Source organism: Rutilus rutilus, assembly GCF_951802725.1.
Source record: "Rutilus rutilus genome assembly, chromosome: 11".
Classification (NCBI taxonomy): Eukaryota; Metazoa; Chordata; class Actinopteri; order Cypriniformes; family Leuciscidae; genus Rutilus; species Rutilus rutilus.
The window spans coordinates 12,517,842-12,540,829 of NC_140216.1; the positions used below are offsets into that span (position 1 = coordinate 12,517,842).

General features: G+C 39.9%; 1 protein-coding gene across 4 annotated transcripts; it reads right to left on the reverse strand.

The window, feature by feature from the left end:
- Positions 1 to 803: 803 nt before the first annotated feature.
- On the reverse strand, positions 804 to 12,515 carry tmem268 (transmembrane protein 268). Of its 4 annotated transcripts, none has more exons than XM_084422493.1 (11): positions 12,220 to 12,515; positions 12,083 to 12,137; positions 11,706 to 11,795; positions 10,789 to 10,924; positions 8,099 to 8,193; positions 7,894 to 8,001; positions 5,462 to 5,620; positions 5,209 to 5,319; positions 3,963 to 4,052; positions 2,075 to 2,287; positions 804 to 1,126 (listed from the first exon to the last, which is right to left on the reverse strand). In XM_084422493.1, exons 4-11 carry the CDS (start codon positions 10,898 to 10,900, stop codon positions 962 to 964), a joined length of 1,053 nt encoding a protein of 350 aa, XP_084278619.1. In that variant the 5' UTR covers positions 10,901 to 10,924; positions 11,706 to 11,795; positions 12,083 to 12,137; positions 12,220 to 12,515; the 3' UTR covers positions 804 to 961. The 4 variants fall into 4 exon arrangements, with proteins under 4 accessions (XP_084278619.1, XP_084278621.1, XP_084278620.1 ...); XM_084422495.1 differs by having other exon boundaries at positions 10,789 to 10,921; positions 12,220 to 12,511; XM_084422494.1 differs by having other exon boundaries at positions 12,083 to 12,130; positions 12,220 to 12,497.
- Positions 12,516 to 22,988: the final 10,473 nt, after the last annotated feature.

The following is a 22,988-nucleotide window of genomic DNA, read 5'->3' on the forward strand; positions in this document are numbered from 1 at the left end:
TAGAACTTCCTCATCGAAGTTTTGCGTTTGGTGAGCTTATAAAATTAATTAAAACTCAAATCAATATTTTGTGTACAGTTATTTAATTATGTCATCCGGTATCACAGACTCACTCTCTCTTGTTTCATACAAACGCGGCTGTTGCCATTTTGCGACGATTGTTTTGTACACTGTAATGGATTATGAGATAATAAACATGTACGATTTTAAAACATTTTCATCTCAAATCAATATCTCTTATCCCCATAATTACTGATGTGGTAAAATACTGTGTAATAAGTGGTATTACTGTACTGAATCCCTTAAATGTTAGTATAGTTTGCGCATAGCTTGCTAGCAATTGCCTTCTTCGCCGAAGCTTTGCATTAAAAAGAGCTAATGAAATATTTCGAGTCATATGTCTAATTATTTACTTATGTGGCAAGTAGCTGTGTAATAAGCGGGATGATGTGCATCCAGCTGGTTGTTATCGCAGAATAAACCCAGACAGGGTGATCAGGACCCCCGCGTGAAATTTTTCCAAAATCCATGTTGATGAACGTGGAGGAGAAAGCTTTTATCGCTTTTTCCTTTGCATCCGATTGTGACAGTGATAATCAGAATCTTATAAAGAACCACAAGTCAGTAATAAAAAATACACATAAAATACAAAACTATGTGGTACAACATTTTGGACCAGTGCGATGGCTTATCAGTTTGGCTGGTTAATACAAAAACTTAAGATGGAAGAGAAAGGAATAAATTCTTACTTCATCCTTTCACACCTGATGAGCATATGGAATCACATAGAGACCCACAATAAGTCAGGAAACAAATATATATTTCGATACACAGATGAAATCATAACAGTTTCAAGAGCAGCAAGAACAGTCTGTGGCTATATCATAATCGACAGCAAAATAATCATCCCACAGAAGATGACTAATACTTTTTAATGCGAGATTTGATTGTCATGTTCCATCTACTGCAGGACCTTTAACTCCACATACTCACACAAACACAGAGATGATATGGAATGATTTTTCCCTGCAGCTGAAGGCCGCCGGGAAGGAGCAGGAAGCTTGTTTGAGACTAGCAGTCTGACATAAAGTGCACCGTAGGTCATCAGGAGCTGGTAAGCAATTTCCTGAAGAAAACCATACACATATTTTTTACTTTAATTGTTGTAGATTCAACGTAATACTCAATGGTGATCCATCAGAGGAGGCAAGAGAAGCTTATTCTAAATATAATACTATTCTAATTAATAATAAGGTAACTTAACCACACTTTTACTTATGGAATCAGGATGTATTTTTAATCATATCTTAGGTGAGTTTGAATCACTGCAGGAAGAGAGGAGTCTTATATTTATCCGATGATGCATAAATTGACCAAAATGGTTATGCAAATGATGGAATATTTTCGTATAAATAACCAATAATAATCAAATACATTATAAGAGGGAGTCCTGCATGATTTGTCCCATTCATTTTCCTAAACTGACAATTGCTGGGTTGGTGATTAGAAAGATTATTGATCCTCCTTACATGGACGCATATAGATATAAGAGTAACACTTTACAGTAAGGTTTCATTAGTTAATATCAGTTAACTACTTTAGTTAACATGAACTAACAATGAATTGCACTTCTACAGCATTCATTTATCTTAGTTAATGTTAATTTCAGCATTTACTAAAACATTATTAAAATCAAAAGTTGTATTTGTTAACATTAATTAATGCACTGTGAACTAACATGAACAAACAATGAATAGCTGGATTTGCATTAACTAATATTATCAAAGATTAATAAATACCGTAACAAATGTTTTGCTTATGGTTAGTTAATGTTAGTTAATACATTAACTAATGTTAACAAATGAGACCTTATTGTTAAGTGTTACCGATATATGATTTTCTATATCTATTTTAAAAATGGTAAGCATACTATAAGCTTCTATTGTAAAAATGTGAGTTGAGCAGGTTTGATCAATTTCCATTTTCTGCCTAATTCCCTCTCAAACTGCCACCGGTGAGAATATAGTGACATTGACGGATTCATATTATTCATATTAATTATACTTATTTTCACCTGATTTGAGAGTGTGGCGTCAGGCTTCAAGCTGAAGTGTTTTGTGAGTTTAGAGTCCTCCCGTTGACTGGTTGATGAACTTCTCTCTCGTCCCTCCACCAGCAGGGGGCGCTCTTCCTCTGGAACCTCCTCGTCCTGTAATCCATCCTCAGGATCCAGGGTCGTGACCACAGATACTAGAACTAGGTGGGACATTCTTTTCTTGAGTTTGTTCTGTAGGGTAAAATGGGAACTTTGTGAGATACACTTATTTTATCAAATAAAAAATGTTTACAAATTGTATATCTTATTTTGGGTAACATTTATTTAGTGTCCAGTTACAAAAATGTTTTAATAGTTTAAGTTCTATAATAACCCTGTTCTCTCATAATTCCCTTGTTCCTATCAGAGTTAGACTAAACAAACCATAAACTGTTGAAGTACAATAAACTTGGATGTTTAAGTCATTTCAACTGACTTCTTGTGTCTTGTAATCTTGTATAACTTATAAAAAACAGTTGAAAATTGCTTAAAGGGATACTCCACTTTTTTTGGAAATAGGCTCATTTTACAACTCCCCCAGAGTTAATCAGTTGAGTTTTACCGTTTTCGAATCCATTCAGCCGAACTCCGGGTCTGGCGGTACCACTTTTAGCATAGCTTAGCATAGATCATTGAATCGGACAGGACCATTAGCATCTCTCTCAAAAAAATTACCAAAGAGTTTCGATATTTTTCCTATTTAAAACTTGACTCTTCTGTAGTTACATCGTGTACTAAGACCGACGGAAAATGTAAAGTTGCGATTTTCTAGGCTGATATGGCTAAGAATTATACTCTCATTCCTGCGTAATAATCAAGAAACTTTGCTGCTGTACCATGAGTCCAGCAGGTGTAATGATATGACGCAGCGCCTGAAAATAGGTCTAATAGGTTAGACAAACTTAAGCCTGTTTTATACTTCTGCGTCGGACCTACGCCGAAGCCTCTAAGCTGTAGGCAACGCATTGGTTTTCATTTATAATTCTGCGTCGTTGTCCGCGTTGACGCGCGCAGAGGGAGCATGTGAAACCCGAGGGAGGGGTTCTAGCAGACCAATCACAGCGCTTGTGTCCGCGTAGAGTTGACGCGTTGTTACATTTTTGGAGAGGTGCACGTCAGGGTACGCCGAAGGGTACGCGCGCTACACACAGCCTACGACGTAGCTACGGCGTGAGTTCGACACAGAAGTATAAAACAGGCTTTAGTCCCGGTCACGTTGGAAGTTACCGAGCTGGGGACTATTTTCAGGCGCTGCGTCATATCATTACACCTGCTGGACTCATGGTACGGCAGCAAAGTTTCTTGATTATTACGCAGGAATGAGAGTATAGTTCCTAGCCATATCAGCCTAGAAAATCGCAACTTTTCATTTTCCGTCGGTCTTAGTACACGATGTAACTACAGAAGAGTCAAGTTTTAAATAGGAAAAATATCAAAACTCTTTGGTCATTTTTTTGAGAGAGATGCTAATGGTCTTGTATGATTCAATGATCTATGCTAAGCTATGCAAAAAGTGGTACCGCCAGACCCGGAGATCGGCTGAATGGATTCGAAAACGGTAAAACTCAACTGTTTAATTCTGGGGGAGTTGAAAAATGAGCCTATTTCCAACAAAAGTGGAGTATCCTTTAACTTGTTTTGATGAGTTAAAGCAATGTAAAAACATATGTTTTTTATTACTTATTGATCATATCATTTTTACAGTGTGAATATGTATCCTGCAGCATTTCAATTTAATCTTTACTCTACAATTGTTTGATCTACCATTATATTTGAATTACAAAACATTTTTTTTTGTATTGATTACTTTCTGTAGGGCCAAGAAGCATCAACATAATAAGAAATCAATGAACAAAAGCAAGCCAACCTGTACTTGATCCCTGACAAAACTCATGTCATCCAGTGCTTCCACCAGACAATTCAGACACGGGGACAAGTCCCAGTACACACAGAAGAGCTGGAGAAAGAAAGAAGGATCAAGCAAAGCAGCAGTTAAACAAGTTTGTTCATTAAACCTTATCAGTTCCATCACACAGACTACAGAAGGAAATAAACAAGATAAAGATGCAACCCAGGAAGGTATTCAGTTATCTGATTAAACATTTTTTATTTTATCTGATTAAATAGTACAGCTTAAAGTCTCTTTTACTCTCATACCAGTAAAAAGTTTAGTAAAAAGTAAACCAATTTCTGCCAGAGAAAATCTTGCTTATAAATTCAAACATTGTTATAACAATGTAATATGCATTTACATAATTTTGGTCAAAACATAATGGAAGTGTTCATTTGAAGTGAATTTAATTTTTCTTTCTTTTTTACTTCCAAACAAAAACTAGTGCGAGAAAATCAAGAGCAAAGGATGCTGGTAGTTGTGGAATTGATTCTTAATATTGTATTTTAAAGGTTTAGTTCACTCAAAAATGAAAATTCTGTCATCATTTACACCCTCATGTCATTCCAAACCTGTATGAATTTCCTTGTTCTGTGGAACACAAAAGAAGATTTTTCAAAGAATGCTGGTAAATGCCAAAAGTGTTTTGGTCACCATTGACTTCCAGTGTATGGAAGAAAAAAAAGAAAAAAAAACATTCTGCAAAAGAAAGAAAGACATACAGGAACAACATGCGGTGAGTAAATGATGAATTTTACTAATGAGTAAAATTGATGAACCCTTTAATGTCACCACGAAATCAAAACTGACAATTCTTGTTTTTTTGTGAAATATTGCAGTATTTTTTAATAAATTCATGCACATCCTTATTTTTGTTGTTGTTATTAATTTGGAACCAAGGATCCAATGATCCAATCAATTACCAATGGACATTTCACAGAGAAGCCATTTCACACTGTGTCACAATAAGGAAGAAGGTCACAACTTCCGTTTAATGCTTTAAATTTCCCATGCTGCCACACAGCACACAATGTGTACAAAGTACACTGCACAATCAACACTGCTCCTGTTCTTAATGTAATGCGTGTTTACTGTATAGGCGCATGCTGCCTGCAAGTCTTGTCAGAATGATCATCAGAATTGTCTCTAAACTTTGACTTTTCGAGTTGGGGGACAATTAAAGTTTTATTGTGGACGGTAAGAGGAACTGATTATCCATTACCTGTAGTTTTCCTCTGCATTTATGCACCCAGTCGGCCACTCCCAACAGCAGCCCGTTCCTGACCATGTGTTCATTAACCCCCACCAAACGCACATCTGTGTTCATGTTGATCTGCAACAGATACACAAACACCTGTTAATATGCATTAAAAAGGAATACAGGTTTACTCTCAAAAAAGACCGAAACCGATTGTTAGACCGAACAAGAACGAGAGTGATGTCATCAGACCCTGATCTGTCATGTGACTGCCCACCTCTTTGTTGCTGTAGTGGAAGATGAAGATGATGGCGGCGGTGAGGATTATGGACAACAGACTGACACACAGACAGAGTACCCAGAAGTTCGCTGTGCTGCCTTCAAGGTACATGTGAAGGGTCGAGTACACAGCACACCACAGCACCAGATACAGCAACTGCAACAGACACATAACAGCAAAACAGTCCTGTATTTCCTTTAAGTTTCCTAAATTCCTGCCTGGTTATTTCATCTCTTTGCTGATTTGTAATTGTGGAAAACAGTGAAAGGTGATCAGGTAAATGATAAGCTTGTGAAGAACATGATTTCTGAATCCAAAATGTACTATTTTTAGGTTTAGGGAGGCTCTCATGACTACATATCCAAGTAACATTTCATCCAAAAAATACAAATAAAAGATACAAAAATATAAGAAATGTAAGTTTGCTTAAAGAAATCTAATCTTATTTTCCATTACGATAAAGAATCTGGACATTTAGCTTTTTTAGTAATTAGTATTAGGCTACTTTAATTTTCATTGATGATTCTTAGATTGATATTATTAGAAAACAGTAATTATGTATTACAGTAAAGGAAATACTGTAAAGGCCTATTCACACATAGGACAATAAATAACTAAAACTACTGTATTGCGATAAAGTTTCAATATTCATTCTAATCTTAGGGAAGTTCACATCACATCTATAACTGTGAACGATAAAAACATTAGCCGCTTTTCCACCGTCAGGCTGAACGTTTCTCTTTGGAATGTAATACTAAAGCGTCAGTCGTTGCATTGGTAACGCAAGAGTTTACAGACGATGTATAGCGACCGCGTTATGGAGGATGATCAGATATATTCATTTTATTATTAATTTGTGGTTTATGTCGTAGAAATAGTGCACTTAGAGAGCTACAGAGAAACTGGTAGCCAGGCAACAGACAAGTTACCAATTCTGAATCGTCAAGACAACCGTGCAGAGAATTCGAGATGGTCCTCACTGCAGAACACGAAATCCAGATCCAACTCCTCCCACCTTACATATACCTAAACCTACCCATCTCTACCCCCTGATCCCTAAACCCATCCCTAAACCTACCCATCTCCACCCCCGATCCCTAAACCCACCCCTAAACCTACCAATCTCCACCCCTTAGATCTGGATCCAACTCCGCCCCCTGGATCTCGTGTACTGCAGTGAGGTGCTACTGGAGAATTCCGGGCCGGGAACGGTTTGCAATCGTGCCATGCCGTGCCAGGCTCAATTATGCATAATTACATGCAACTAACCCTAAATCAAACCCAGTGGCACTTTATTTTAAAGTCCTGTTCCCCATACCATGTACTTATTATTATAGTAATAGCAATAATTAGGTAATAATTAACATTGAACCTACCCCTAAACCTAACCTTTTTCATTTCATTTCTTATTTTTATTGCTCCATGGTAAAACACAAAACATTTCATTTTCTTCTTTAGATAGTTAAATTCCCATGTGCAAAAGGGAACAGAAAGAAGATAAAATCTTATAATATCTGTCCCCTATTCCAACAAACAAAATAACCTTTCTTAAGCAGCTTACATCCAAAATTACATTGACAACAAACAATGTTGGCTTAAATATCAGCATTCATGCAGTATAATAAATCAGGCAATGCCCAGACAACAAAACAACAAGTAATCCAATACATATAAAGGAAAACAAAACAAAACAACATGGACCTCACCATAGTAATACTAACCGAATTTACTCTGTTTATATCTATACTTATACTAACCAATATTACTAAACCCAATATATATAAAAAAATAAAAAAAAAAACACAAAAAAACAAAACAAAACCAAACAAGACCAAAAACAACATAGACCTCACCATATTAATACTGACTGAATATACTCTGTTTATACTTATACTTAAACTGACCAATATTACTACAACTTTTAAGATTATCATGCAGTGAGTTCCACAATTTCACTCCCATAACTGAGGGGCACATTTGTTTTATTGTTGTACGTGCAAATTGATGTTTAAAATTATACCTTCTCCTACTGAACTCTTTTTCTAACTGATAAAGGAGTTGTATTTTCTCTGGTAAGATTTTATATCTTGCTTTAAACAAAATTATTAGTGTTTGAAACTTAACCTTCACCCCTGTATTACCCAGTAAGTACACTGTAAGTACATATTGTAAAATAAAGTGCAACCTCAAACCCTAACCCTAGTAAGTACATGTAGTTAATTATTATTACTACTTAAATGCATAATTACACTGTAACACAGACACCTTAAAATAAAGTGTAACACACTGTTTTTCTTTTGATTTTGGAGTGAAATATGAACCGGGCCTGTACTTAACAGGTTCTGTGAGTTTTACCCATATTTTCCTGTTGACTTTGCTCAGTGGTGGAACGTGTGTGAACTGCAGTGATTTAGAAAGGGATTTCTTACTGGTGCCAGGATGAAATTAAAAATATTTGAGTTGAAAAGCAGGTATCGTTTGACGGACGGATGGTCTAGCGCTAAATGAAGTGGACCCTCAAAATCTTCTGCTGGAATCTGGAATAGATTTAACATCAAAATACAACATAGTAATAAGTTCATTTAGAAATGCATTTAATTATTTATTTTTTTACCATGCTGGAAATGTACTAACCTGAAAGCCATTGGTTTCCAAAAGAGTCCTGCAGTGTGAAAAGTCAAACGTGGGAGTCAACCAAGAGGAAGTGGACACAGATGCCACACACTGACCTGACAGAAAGACATCCAGTGAGGTCAATTAAACAGTTTAAATCTGAAATCCAGTTTTAATACTCCAGTGTCTCTTTTTGTCGGAGAATTTGCGCTGGATTTAAATTACCTATTAAGAATTGAAAATAAAAGTAAAACCTATTTAAAGGATGAAAACATATTTTTAATTCCTGTGGTCTTACAGAAAAATCTACAGTATGACATGTCATGAGTCATTTGAGCATTACAAGCATTGGTTTCATTTTATTCTGATTGTCCCTTAAACACATTCTGTTGACTATAAGTAACGTTGCACCAACACAGAGGTGGACAAAGTACACAACTTCCTTACTTGAGTGAAAGTACACTGCTGGTCAAATGTTACTCCGTTACAAGTAAAAGTTGTAAAGACCGATTTTTACTTAAGTAAAAGTACAGAAGTACTCGTTTTTAAAAGTACTTAAAGGTGCATTGTGTAATATTTAGGAGGATCTGCTGACAGAAATGCAATATCATATACATAACTATGTTTTCAGTGGTGTATAAAGACCTTAATGAACCGTTATGTTTTTTATTACCTGGCTTAGAATGAGCCATTTCTATCTACATACACCGCGGGTCCCCTTACATTGTACATGTCACATGTTTCTACAGTGGCCCTAAACGGACAAACGCGTTTCAATAACATATCGATTTACTGAATAATTAAGTAAACCTAATTTCTTAAAGGGATAGTTCGGCCAAAAATGATATTTAACCCATGATTTACTCACCCTCAAGCCGTTCGAGATCCATATGTCAATCTTTTTTCAGACGAACACATTTTCAGTTATTTTAGAAAATGTCTTAGATCTTTCAGTGGTTATAATGTGAAGCAATGGGGTCCACCTCCTTCAAGTCCCAAAATGTGAATGCATCCTTCACAAAAGTAATCCATCCGGCTCCAGGGGGATAAACGAAGGCCTTCGGAGGGTAATCCGAATAATAATAAATATACATATTTAAAACTTTGTAAACGAAAATAACTGGCTTCCGGTAGCGGTCGACGCGCGTTCACGGAGATGGATGCTGGCGTATGACGTAGGACGTAGCGTAGGAAGCGTCGTGACGTAGAACGAACGTGACAGCGCAGCCAGAGAGCAAAAAGAACGAACGTGACAGCGCAGCCAGAGAGCAAAACAAAACTCTATGTTCGTTCTACGTCACCACGCTTCCTACGCTACGTCCTACGTCATACGGACCCCATTGCTTCACATTATAACCACTGAAAGATCTAAGACATTTTCTAAAATAACTGAAAATGTGTTCGTCTGAAAAAAGATTGACATATGGATCTCGAACGGCTTGAGGGTGAGTAAATCATGGGTTAAATTTCATTTTTGGCCGAACTATCCCTTTAATTTATCTTTGTAAAGAAACCTCATTGCTTAACTGGCTTAACTGGCTAGTCTCTGCTGTCTCAGACGACTACATATTTTCCTGTCGGCCACCGCAACTTCTGTTGGTTGCAATTCGCAACCTCACCACTATATGCCGCTAAAAATGACACAGTATCAAAAGTAAAAAGTAAATGCCAATGCATTTCTTTATTATTGTTGCATTGTTGTATGTAATACTTATAGTACCTTATGCCTCTGAAGCAACCTAGTGAATACACCTACCAGTTAGTAGTATCTGTGGAAATTAGAGCTTTAGAATGTTATAAAACATATAGAAATTAAACAACTGAATTGACAAAAAAATAATCATCGTTTTTTTATTTAATGCTACTACCACCCCCCAAAAAAAAGTTCACATCTATGTGTATCCATTCATTTAAATCAAGTGGTCTATAAAAATCCAACCTGGTTTAAAACCCAGCTACACAACCATAGCTGTATAACTGCCAACAGCAATACCGCTTTAACAAAAAGCAAACCGGAAAGAACAATTTGCCATGGATGCGCGCACTGCGCCGAGGATCTGTCTTCCTCCATTTTGCCACCAGCTGATTAGTGTTCAAAGAAAATGATGGGAAATGGCTGAACTTCACGACACGCGACCCTACAAGAGTGATTACTGATAGGCTGTCTGTCACCTGCAAAAAAACAATCACGTTTTAGAGACGAAAACAAATCTTCCACTGACTGACGTTACTACTTTCTACTCAAGGACCTTGACAGAATGTAGTGGAGTAAAAAGTACGACATTTGTCTTTCAAATGTGGTGAAGTGAAAGTAAAAAGTTTTCAGAAAAAAATAATACTCAAGTAAAGTACGGATACTCAAAAAGTGTACTGAAGTACACTACTGAAGTAAATGTACTTCGTAACTGTCCACCTCTGCACCTACATGTCTACTAACTCTCATTAGAGCGTTGGTAGAGTATTAGTAGACTGGTTGGGTTACGGTTAGAATAAGTTGACATGTAGTTGCAAAGTTACTTATAGTCAGTAGAATGTTCAAAAGGGATTAGCAAAATAAAGTGTTACCCAATCATCTCACCATTGTGTCCTTCAGGGCAATAAGCCATGTGGTAAAAATCACACTGCAGTCACACTGTTTGATGATTTCAGTTAGCTGTTTTTTATAAATACTGAAGGAGGACAGGCAGAGAGAGAAACAGGGCAATATGTACCATTCCTCCATGTGGATGTTCTGCTTCGCTCTCCTGCCATGGCTGACTGTCCTGTGGGGGATTGAACATCACTTATTTCCTCTCCATTACACTGTCGCTCCCTCTCCTCCATGGTGACGGTCACTGTCAGAACCTGCTGGAAAACCCGTGCACCAAAATATGAACACTTTCTCACAGCACCCGAATCTAAGTTGCAAACACTCTTAAAAATAAAGGTTCCAATGGGGACGGGTTATCAGAGATGCTACAAAATAACCACTTTTGGTTCCTCAAAGAACCTTTCAGTGAACAGTTCTTAAAATAACTTATAAAGAAAGTATACCAATATAAAGAACCTTTTGTGAAATGGAAAGCTTTCATGGATGTTAAAAGTTTCTTCATGGAACCATCAATTTTAGAATGTATAAAAGTATAATTTGACCAACTATTTAAAATGAGCGCTTAAGGAACTTATGTCACCAGAGAGATGTCTGTCGGTTTCACTGTAAGGTCCAGCTATGACATTTTGATGAAACAATTGCAGTCAAATTGAACTTTATCTTGTGCATGGCTGAACTGCTCACAGTAAGATCTTAAATAGATGAGGTGAATTTTTATGTCGCACCGACTTTGTTTCATGGCCACGATATCTTTGGGGGCTTTATTCACAGTAAAGTAAGTAACTCTTAGTATCTGCAGTAATAATAGTGATGCTTGCCTCCACAAGCACCACAAACTAATAGTGTTTATGAAGGTCAAGATAATGTAACATAAGAAAAGCTACATTATGCTTACTGTTATGTAAACGTATTCAGTAGTTTCATAATTCTAAATAGTTTATGTCATTCAAATGTGATCTTGCACTCAGAAAGGAGACTCAAAAGGAGTGTTCAAACTTCACAAAAAGCCAAAAAACGACAAAGAGCGTGATGACAAACCTTTAGTCAGGGCAGCTTGTTTCAGTCGATGCTTTTAGCACAGTGCACTGCCTGTTTAAGAACAGGAAACTCCAATCTTGCCGTCAACTTCTGTTTTTAGAGTTTCGTGTACAAGAGAGTAAAGATGTTAGGGTTTCTCAACGTTAAAGAAAACGGATAGCATTTCTTAACCAGTTTCACAAAATTCTACATGTCCTTTTAAGTTATTGTAAGTGACTGCAAGAAGTGTCTTTATGCATGTACACAATATGCATCAATGTGCATTAACCTTTGCATAGCCTACATTAAAGAGATACTGCTTCAGAGAGCTGTTAATGTTTTACCATTGTGACTTAGGGAACACAAATCAAGATGGTTTTACAGCAATTTCAACAAACCTGTAAACACACAACAGCGTTCACAGCTGACTCCACTGTAGCTGACTCCTACAAGCTGAGGAAAACGCAAAGACAAATAGATATTATACAGCATGAGATTACCCTGAAAATGATCCCTCCATCTCATTCTCACTCACCCTTGCTCTTTATCTAATAAAGCAAACACGTTTTACTGCTGAAGAACAGTGTGCATGTGACAGCAAGTCCATCTCTTCATTGTGTCTGCCTCTATTTCTTCTCAGTCACGCCTGCTGTTGCCTCAACCTTTGTTCTTTTTTCTTATTAGGCTCCTCCCACTGTTTTTAACTCATTTATTTAGCTCTTCATATAAATTTGTTCTTTTTCCTAATATTTCCATCAGGCTCCTCTTGTAGTCTTTTAACCGCTCTCTTTCTCTTTCACTCTCTGTGAGTGTTTCTTCCTCTATATGAATGCTGATTTTAAACCCTCCCCCTTGTGCTCTTCCTCTATCTCTCTATTTTCTGTCATTTCTTTTTCTCTCAGCTTGTGACTCAGCTCAGTCTGAACACATGACTGCAGGAATGTACACACAATTTCACAGACCGATGCTGAAATGTGTGCGCTTGTGCTTGAATAAGAGTGAGCCCAGGAAATAAAGACACATGCCATAATGATGTTGTGGTTTTCACATGTATTTACTGTTGCCAAAAATGGTGCTGGTCATTGAGTTTGTAGAAAACAAACAAAACAGGTTTTGAGTCAAAGTTCCATTGGCAATGTTCTCTAGCAGTGGTTTTATGTGGTTTCATACGCCTGGTTCAGAACTGTGCAAAATTAGCACATTATCATATTTTTGTAATAACTGTTTAAGTGAACACTATTTTTTACTTTTGTGACAACTTACCCCATGTTGTGCAAAAATATCACACTACACCATAAGGGGGCTATTACAATGAAGTTATTTATTTATTTATGAATGTATTTATTTCAGCCAGTAATTCAAGGGCAGAAAATAAACTTCCCTGGGAAATATCCAATGGAGTAAAATGTGTGACTACTTTCCCCAGATCACCATTTCAGTTCATAACTTAATAAAATTGGAAATAAATCCCTAAAATTTGTCAAAAATCCAAAGACATTGCAATAAATACAAAATGTATCTCAAACATAGGAAACATGTAAATCTATAATGGTTGCACATGAAAATAAAAGTTGGCAGCACACTAATGCCATCAACAGGCTTAGTTGAAAATTGCATCTAAATTTGCACAGCAAATCAGGTGTACTAATGTACATGAGTTTACATCTATGTGTGTAATATTAATGGTTATGAAATAATTATTCTATAATATATTAAACGTGATTAAAATTTGTAGCACAACAAACAATGTACAAGGTGATATAAAAATAAATAGGCTATAATATAATATTCCTATTAGAAATCCTTTATAATTAAATGGAATTTTTGTTTAATAATATGTAGAAGTAATATTCTGGGAGACATTATAAAATGTATTTATTTATTTAAATGATTTAAAGGGGACATATCATGCCAAATGCACTTTTTTAGCCCTTAAATGCATTTTGTTGTATATTTGGAGTGTTAAGAAGTACAGAAAATATGAAATTATTCTCTTCAGGTGCTTCGTTGATATCTTTATATTCTGTTTTGGTCATATTTTTCAACCTGTTCCGATTTTTCTGTTATCTATGACGTTTTTAGAACTATTACGTCACAGTATTTGCAGCGGAACTGCCAAATAAGGACATTGACTTCCGGCCCAACCCTTCGAGCAATCCGCCATTTTTATTTCTCGCTGCAATTTTTGTAGTCCAAGCTAAAGGATGCAGAAGTTATGAGAGGGTAAGTTAAAATGTTCGGTTGTTGGATGTAGTAACCCACACGCTTCATTACACCGTCTAATGTAGATGAACTGCCGCGCTTGTGACAAGGGCGCATGTTTAACTGAAAGAACGAGCAGAGAGACCCGGTCGCGCGCGCGCGCTCACTCTCTCTCTTCAGAGCCAGGCGAAAGTGTAAACAAGACTTCACCGTCTCCAAACTAGACGCTGTCTTGCTCTCTCTCCCTCGCACATATTAATCAAAATAAATCGACACGGTGGTAAAAGGTCGGAAGACCAAAGTTTCATGTGTAAATACAGTACACACCAGTGCGATACATCCATATGAAGACGTTGTTCTACAGGTTCGTCGTCTTCATTTTCATCTCGCTCCCGCTCCGACTCTGGCTCGAACATGTAGGCTGGCTGGACAAGTCTTCCGTTGTTGACATTTTGTTAATAACGTGTGAATAAAAAGTTTCTGTGCCGCTAGATAATCGTATCTCTGCTATCAAACTACAAAAATGGCCGAACGGGGTGGAGTTGAACCTCTGCAACCTGGAGAGGGGGCGGGGTATGAAGTGTCTCAATTGTATTTAAAGAGACCGCACCAAAACGAGTTGCTCTCAGACGCACATCAGAAAAGGGGTAGAAAAGGGGCCTGTGGAGCTATAATAATGAAGAATTCAGACCAAAGCATTGCAGTTCCGCTTTATATAGACTACAAATGTATGATTTATATGTAAAAAGGAACAATTTAAAAGCATGATATGTCTCCTTTAAAAGCAATGTGTTCTTTAAACAGTCCCAAGGACCTCTGATATCTCACACATACATTGGTAGAATATCAACTGCTTTTGTCATGCTGTTAAGTTTAACACAGGTCAAGATGTTATACCCTTTTATTATATAACGCAAATCATAATTGTACAGACAGCCAATCAACATCCTACCCCAAGTTTCATCCTGTAATGGTCAACGGAGGAGGTCTCTCTGCTGCTGCAGTATAGGCTAGGCCTACTACAAATAAATCATAGGTTTTCAGCTCCAAATGAACCAAACACATGTATAGCACTGCATAGGCGTAATTATATGGGGGGACAGGGGGACACGGGGACACGTCCCCCCCAATATTCAAAGAAGGACAATTTGTCCCCCCCAATATTTGATCATACTGTATGATTATGCGGGCAATATCGATGTGATTGCAAATACAGTGAGGAAAATAAGTATTTGAACACCCTGCTATTTTGCAAGTTCTCCCACTTGGAAATCATGGAGGGGTCTGAAATTGTCATCGTAGGTGCATGTCCACTGTGAGAGACATAATCTAAAAACCAAAATCCAGAAATCACAATATATGATTTTTTAACTATTTATTTGTATGATACAACTGCAAATAAGTATTTGAACACCTGTCTATCAGCTAGAATTTTGACCCTCAAAGACCTGTTAGTCTGCCTTTAAAATGTCCACCTCCACTCCATTTATTATCCTAAATTAGATGCACCTGTTTGAGGTCGTTAGCTGCATAAAGACACCTGTCCACCCCATACAATCAGTAAGAATCCAACTACTAACATGGCCAAGACCAAAGAGCTGTCCAAAGACACTAGAGACAAAATTGTACACCTCCACAAGGCTGGAAAGGGCTACGGGGAAATTGCCAAGCAGCTTGGTGAAAAAAGGTCCACTGTTGGAGCAATCATTAGAAAATGGAAGAAGCTAAACATGACTGTCAATCTCCCTCGGACTGGGGCTCCATGCAAGATCTCACCTCGTGGGGTCTCAATGATCCTAAGAAAGGTGAGAAATCAGCCCAGAACTACACGGGAGGAGCTGGTCAATGACCTGAAAAGAGCTGGGACCACCGTTTCCAAGGTTTCTGTTGGTAATACACTAAGACGTCATGGTTTGAAATCATGCATGGCACGGAAGGTTCCCCTGCTTAAACCAGCACATGTCAAGGCCCGTCTTAAGTTTGCCAATGACCATTTGGATGATCCAGAGGAGTCATGGGAGAAAGTCATGTGGTCAGATGAGACCAAAATAGAACTTTTTGGTCATAATTCCACTAAACGTGTTTGGAGGAAGAAGAATGATGAGTACCATCCCAAGAACACCATCCCTACTGTGAAGCATGGGGATGGTAGCATCATGCTTTGGGGGTGTTTTTCTGCACATGGGACAGGGCGACTGCACTGTATTAAGGAGAGGATGACCGGGGCCATGTATTGTGAGATTTTGGGGAACAACCTCCTTCCCTCAGTTAGAGCATTGAAGATGGGTCGAGGCTGGGTCTTCCAACATGACAATGACCCGAAGCACACAGCCAGGATAACCAAGGAGTGGCTCTGTTAGAAGCATATCAAGGTTCTGGCGTGGCCTAGCCAGTCTCCAGACCTAAACCCAATAGAGAATCTTTGGAGGGAGCTCAAACTCTGTGTTTCTCAGCGACAGCCCAGAAACCTGACTGATCTAGAGAAGATCTGTGTGGAGGAGTGGGCCAAAATCCCTCCTGCAGTGTGTGCAAACCTGGTGAAAAACTACAGGAAACGTTTGACCTCTGTAATTGCAAACAAAGGCTACTGTACCAAATATTAACATTGATTTTCTCAGGTGTTCAAATACTTATTTGCAGCTGTATCATACAAATAAATAGTTAAAAAATCATACATTGTGATTTCTGGATTTTTTTTTTAGATTATGTCTCTCACAGTGGACATGCACCTACGATGACAATTTCAGACCCCTCCATGATTTCTAAGTGGGAGAACTTGCAAAATAGCAGGGTGTTCAAATACTTATTTTCCTCACTGTACGTCTTTCTTTCCAGCTCCGAAAATATAAAATCCCGGCCGGTGAAGCAGTCGATTCTGTTCCCTATCGGAATTCCTGTTCCCTTCACGCAATCATACTACAAATCATGCGTAATTGCCGAGTTACCATGCGTACCATCAGAACTGAATACAAGCAAGAAGCGCAACTGGATGTACGGGAAGCCAAATGGTTAAAAAAGGATCGTGTTTTTTCCCGAAATTTAAGCTTTTTTTTTTTTTTTTTTTTTTTTTTTTTATTAGAAGCGAGTTTTTCCCCATCTGTCAATTCAATCCAGATTATTTCTTTCAAACGTTATTACAGATTTCAATGTAATGTTTATTAAGGCTTTGATTTATTAAGGTTTATTAAGGCTTTGATGCATGCGCTGTCAGCAGACACGGCTCGTTCAGGGGGAACAGGAATTCCGGTAGGGAACAGAATCGACTGCTACACCGGTCCATTTCCCAAATCCATTCGACTGGCCTTACACTATACATTAACAAAACCTATTTCTCCTGAAATCCATGTCATGTTTTCCCTATACCTTTAGTAGCTCGTGCACCGTCAGTGAGTTAGGAAAACGTCTCCGGTTACTATCGTAACCTCGGTTCCCTGAGAGGCGGGAACGAGACATTACGTCACTGACGTATATGGGAACTCCTTCCTTCTCCATTTTCACTGAAATCTTATAGGCTAACGCCAGCTGGAGACAGCTGGCCAATTGACGCGAACATGCAAATGCTGACCGGTCCGCGGGCAGTATAAATAGCATGGGCGCGACAATACGTCAGAATCAAGACTGAACGCTAGCACAGCTGATCAAACGGCGAGCACGGCGGCTGACGTAATGTCTCGTTCCCGCCTCTCAGGGAACCGAGGTTACGATAGTAACCGGAGACGTTCCCTTTCAAGGCGGTCACTTCGACATTACGTCACTGACGTATATGGGAACTGTATAGAATCCCGCCGTGAGCGCAGTGAAGATAAGCCCTGAACGGGGTCAAGCTACACTCCCACGAGACAACAGTTCTAAGCCAGCAGCGCCGCTAGGAGCACTCGAACTGATAGGCAAAACTAGACCAAGAAACGTCTGTTCCGACCTTACCAAGTTGCATATCCAATGCAATGAAGCGAAGGCTGCACTGGACAGGGCAGCACAATACCATAAGCACTCAAGCACGAGTTAACACAGTGTCGACGGCAATAGCGGTGACAGCTGCATAACCTTATAGCCATACACAGAGTTAACAGACATTGAAAACTACTGCGTAATGCGGAACAGCTATGTAACAGTCATAACACAGAGTTAGCAGTAATGGTAACTCTGCATAATGCAGACTACTGCACAGCTGGTGGTTAACAGTTCATGAGTACATGAATAAAACTCACCGAACCCACGACGCTATAGGCAGTGCATCAAACTTGAAACCCTGGCGAACGTGTTCTGAGAAGACAGCCAGCATACCTAAATCCCGTAGGCATTAAGCCAGCATTGCAAGCGTCGAATTCAGTGAGAAAGTCTCAGTATAAAACAGCACGTCCCTAGTACCATCCACCAAGCACACAAACAGCTAGTCAGACTGCTGCCTTGTGATCCACGCACATCTGCAAAGCCCTTACAGGGCCAACAGCACTCTGAGCATCAGCATCACGTGAGGCTGACGGCTCAGCAGAAGGCGGGCAGGGATCAATCTGTGCTCTGAACGGTGTAAGCGACTTCGGAACGCAGCTTGGTATCGGACTGAGAGTGACACTGCAGTCACCAGGTCCGAGACAATGCAAAATCTTTCACTTAGAATGAGCGTAGGTCTCCAAAGTGCTTCGCTGGGGCGAGAGCAGGTGGAAAGGCCATCTCAAGGAGAGCTCTCAGCACTTATTAGTGTGAAGTGTCTTGCTCAACTATGGACCCAGCAGCGGACACACAAGAAGGTTCCACAGCTTGGGGCTGGGGTGCCAATCGTGCCGATCGCCTGTAGAAGCAGGACCTTCCTGAGGGGGATTGTCATGGGGGGCCCCATAACTCTCTCAGGTCCATGAACCGGGGATGATAGGCCAGTAAGGGGGTCACGAGGAAACTGACACTCCCTTGTAGAACATAGCCGATGTTCTGTAGCCGACGTACAGAAGTGCAAATTAACACATAACTGAATGTACATAAACACAGTGCTAGTGGCCGTAGCGACAACAACTGTGAATATACGCAGTTAGATAATAGCCCCATAACAGCATAGCACCTCAGTAAGTACACAAACACAGTCGTAGCCGTAGCTAGAACTATGAGTATACGAGTTAGTACAGAATAGCCAGTTGCACTGAAGGAAACGGGGCAACATAACAGCGTAGCACATGTACGTAACAGCATCGGTCGCTGTAGCGCCAACTTAATATACGCAGTAGCTCAGTATAGGCACTGAAGGATACGGGGCAACACCGCAGCATGAACACATCCATGTGCAAATAAAAGCAGCGCAGGTTGCCGTATCGACGGACACTGTGAATATGCACAGTTCGACTGGGATAGCTAGTTGCACTAATATACAGGGCAACATGACAGCATAACACAAGTGCGTAAGAATAGCGCATCCATGTATGTACATAAAATGCAGCGTAAGTCGCCATAGCGACAGAAACTGTGTAGAGACAGAAACTGAGATGCACAGTTAGATCAGGATGGCTAGCTGCACTGAAGGAAACGGGGCAGCATTACAGCATAACACATCCGTGTACGTACATACATCCAGAAACTGTGAATATGCACGGTTAGATTAGGATAGCTAGTTTTGCACTGAAGGAAACAGGGCAACAAAATAGCAAAAACACGTCCTTGTACGTACATAAGTGCAGTGTAGTCGCCGTAGCGACAGAACTGTGAATATGCACAGTTAGATAGGACAGCTGGTTGTTGCACTGAAGGATAGAGGGCAACATAACAGCATAACACATCAGTGCGCACATTTAAAACATGTGTGTATAATGCAGCGCAAGTTGTCGAAGCGACCGAAACTGCATGAATATGCGCAGTTCAAACATAATAGTCAGTTGTTGAAGGGCAACATAACAGCATAACGCTTTAGTGTGTACACAGATGCAGCGCAAGTCGCCATAGCGACAACTGTGACTATGCACAGTTAGATAGGATAGCTAGTTGCACTGAGGAAACAGGGCAATGTGATAGCATAGTTACATTAATGTGTACAAAACACAGCGTCAGAGGCATAGTGACATCGACTGTGAATACGTAGTTAATCAGAATAGCCGGTTGCACTGAGGATACAGGGCAATATATAACGGCATAAATCATAGACACATATCAATGTACATAACACAGCGTCAGTGGCATCGCACAACAACTGTGAATACACAGTAATCAGAGTAGCCAGTTGCACTGAGGAAACAGGGCAATATATAGCGGCGTAATCGTAACACATATCAGTGCGTAGTGTGTACACAGCGTCAGTTGCATCGCACAACAACTGTGAATACATAGTAATCCAGAATAGCCATTTGCACTGAAGGATACAGGGCAATATATAACGGCAAAAATCATAACACATATCAGTGTGTAGTGTGTACATAAACACAGCGTCAGTTGCATCGCACGACAACTGTGAATACGCACTGCGTAGAATACGTAGTAGTCAGAATAGCCATTTGCACTGAAGGATACAGGGCAATATACAACGGCAAAATTCATAACACATATCAGTGTGCAGTGTGTACGTAAACAAAGCGTCAGTTGCACCACGTAACAACTGTGAATACGCACTGCGTAGTAATCAGAATAGCCATTGCACTGAAGGATACAGGGCAATATACAACGGCAAAATTCATAACACATATCAGTGTGTATTGTGTACGTAACAGCGTCAGTTGCATCGCGCAACAACTGTGAATACGTAGTAGTCAGAATAGCCATTTGCACTGAAGGATACAGGGCAATATACAACGGCAAAATTCATAACACATATCAGTGTGTATTGTGTACGTAACAGCATCACTTGCATCGCGCAACAACTGTGAATACGTAGTAGTCAGAATAGCCATTTGCACTGAAGGATACAGGGCAATGGCAAAATTCATAACACATCAGTGTGTATTGTGTACGTAACACAGTGTCAGTTCGCAACAACTGTGAATACGTACTGCGTAGTAATCAGAATAGCCATTTGCACTGAAAAATACAGGGCAATATATAGTGGCATAAATCCTAACACATAAGTGTGTAGTGTGTACGTAACACAGCATAGTTGCATCACACAACAACTGTGACTACGTAGTAATCAGAATAGCCAGTCGCACTGAAGGATACAGGGCAATATCGTGGCATAAGCATAACACACACATATCAGTGTACATAAACACAGCGTCAGTGGCATCGCACAGCAACTGTAAATACATAGTTGAATCAGAATAGCCAGTTGCACTGAAGGATACAGGGCAATTTATAGCGGCATAAATCACGAACACATAACAGAGTGCAGTGTGTACGTAAACACAGCGTCATTTGCGCTGCACAACAACTGTGGTTAAATCAGAATGGCCGGTTGCACTGAAGGATACAGGGCAATATATAACGGCACAAATCATAGCACAGTGTTCAGTGTGTACATAAACACAGCGTCAGTGGCGTAGCGACAACAACTGTGAATACGTAGTTGAATGGCCAGTTGCACTGAAGGATACAGGGCAATATATAACGGCACAAATCATAGCACATATTAGTGTGCAGTGTGTACATAAACACAGCGTCAGTGGCGTAGCGACAACAACTGTGAATACGAAGTTAATCAGAATGGCCAGTTGCACTGAAGGATACAGGGCAATATATAACGGCACAAATCATAGCACATAATAGTGTGCAGTGTGTACATAAACACAGCGTCAGTGGCGTAGCGACAACAACTGTGAATACGAAGTTAATCAGAATGGCCAGTTGCACTGAAGGATACAGGGCAATATATAACGGCACAAATCATAGCACATAATAGTGTGCAGTGTGTACATAAACACAGCGTCAGTGGCGTAGCGACAACAACTGTGAATACGTAACGTTAGTTAAATCAGCATGGCCAGTTGCACTGAAGGATACAGGGCAGCCTGACAACATAAGCTGTAAGCACATCAATATGTAATGTTATGTAGGCCCAGCGTCAACAGCATAAGCGGTAACGACTGCGCAACCCCGTAGTCAAAACTGACTAGAAGGGGGGGTAAACACTCACCGGATTGCGGCTGTGCACTTTCCATTGTCAGAGCGGGGCGTCTAGAGACTCATAGCATCCGCACTTTCTCTTTTAGACACGGAGCCATGGCCTTTGCCTCGTCTATCTAGACGCGCGTCTTGCGCACGACTGAGTTTACCAAGGACGTCGTGGAAGACGGAGTCTTTCTTGAAGTATTATCAACAGAGCCTATCGCGTCGAGTCCTTCTAGCGAGCCCGCGAAGAGGACCGGAGTGGCGACGGGCAGCGTCAACTAGGGCGGGAGAGGGCCCACCAGCGGCCTGCTGGCGGCAGTGGGCCTCATCCCCGCTGATGCCCGAGTTTATTCCTCTGAGGACGCACACTGTCCGGCACAGCCTTTGTCGTCCGTGAGTGCGGCCTCGGTTGATCCTTGTTAGGGTAGAGCGAGTCAATAGGACCCGCACATATCTGGCATATAGGTTAGCAGCCATCGGATGCGGGGAGGAAACATGGTGAGTAACCTCTATTGCAACTTCCACGATGACTTCAGATAAGACTTCTAGCGTGAAGAAAGAGATTCTGACGTATTGTCGCGCCCATGCTATTTATACTGCCCGCGGACCGGTCAGCATTTGCATGTTCGCGTCAATTGGCCAGCTGTCTCCAGCTGGCGTTAGCCTATAAGATTTCAGTGAAAATGGAGAAGGAAGGAGTTCCCATATACGTCAGTGACGTAATGTCGAAGTGACCGCCTTGAAAGGGAACCCAAACAGAAGAAGCGCTAGGAGCGCGAAATCTGACAGACATTTGGCACATATCTATGAATGGTAAATATCCTGTATTTGGCTGACATAATCCCTTAGATAACGACCAGGTGAATTTCACTAGAATTTCGAATTGTAGAATTTGTGAATTTCGACTGTAATACTATACAGCGTGTATGAATGGGACGATCAGATAATACAATTCCTTGTTGTGTTATACAATTACAAACATTCGGACTCTGACTTTTATTTTATTTTGATTAAAAAAATGTGTGCATGCGCCAACACAAAAAGTCCCACAGCTGTCCCCCCCAATGTGTGATTGACAATTTCGCC

Bases quoted from the DNA above. Each gene is read 5' to 3' on its own strand.
- tmem268 (XM_084422493.1), bottom strand. From the start codon at position 10,900: ATGGAGGAGAGGGAGCGACAGTGTAATGGAGAGGAAATAAGTGATGTT. The intron at 8,194-10,788 runs GTACATATTGCC...TCTTTCTGTCAG, and splicing joins AACATCCACATGGAGGAATG to GTCAGTGTGTGGCATCTGTG. The intron at 1,127-2,074 runs GTGAAAATAAGT...GGTTTTCTTCAG, and splicing joins ACGCCACACTCTCAAATCAG to GAAATTGCTTACCAGCTCCT.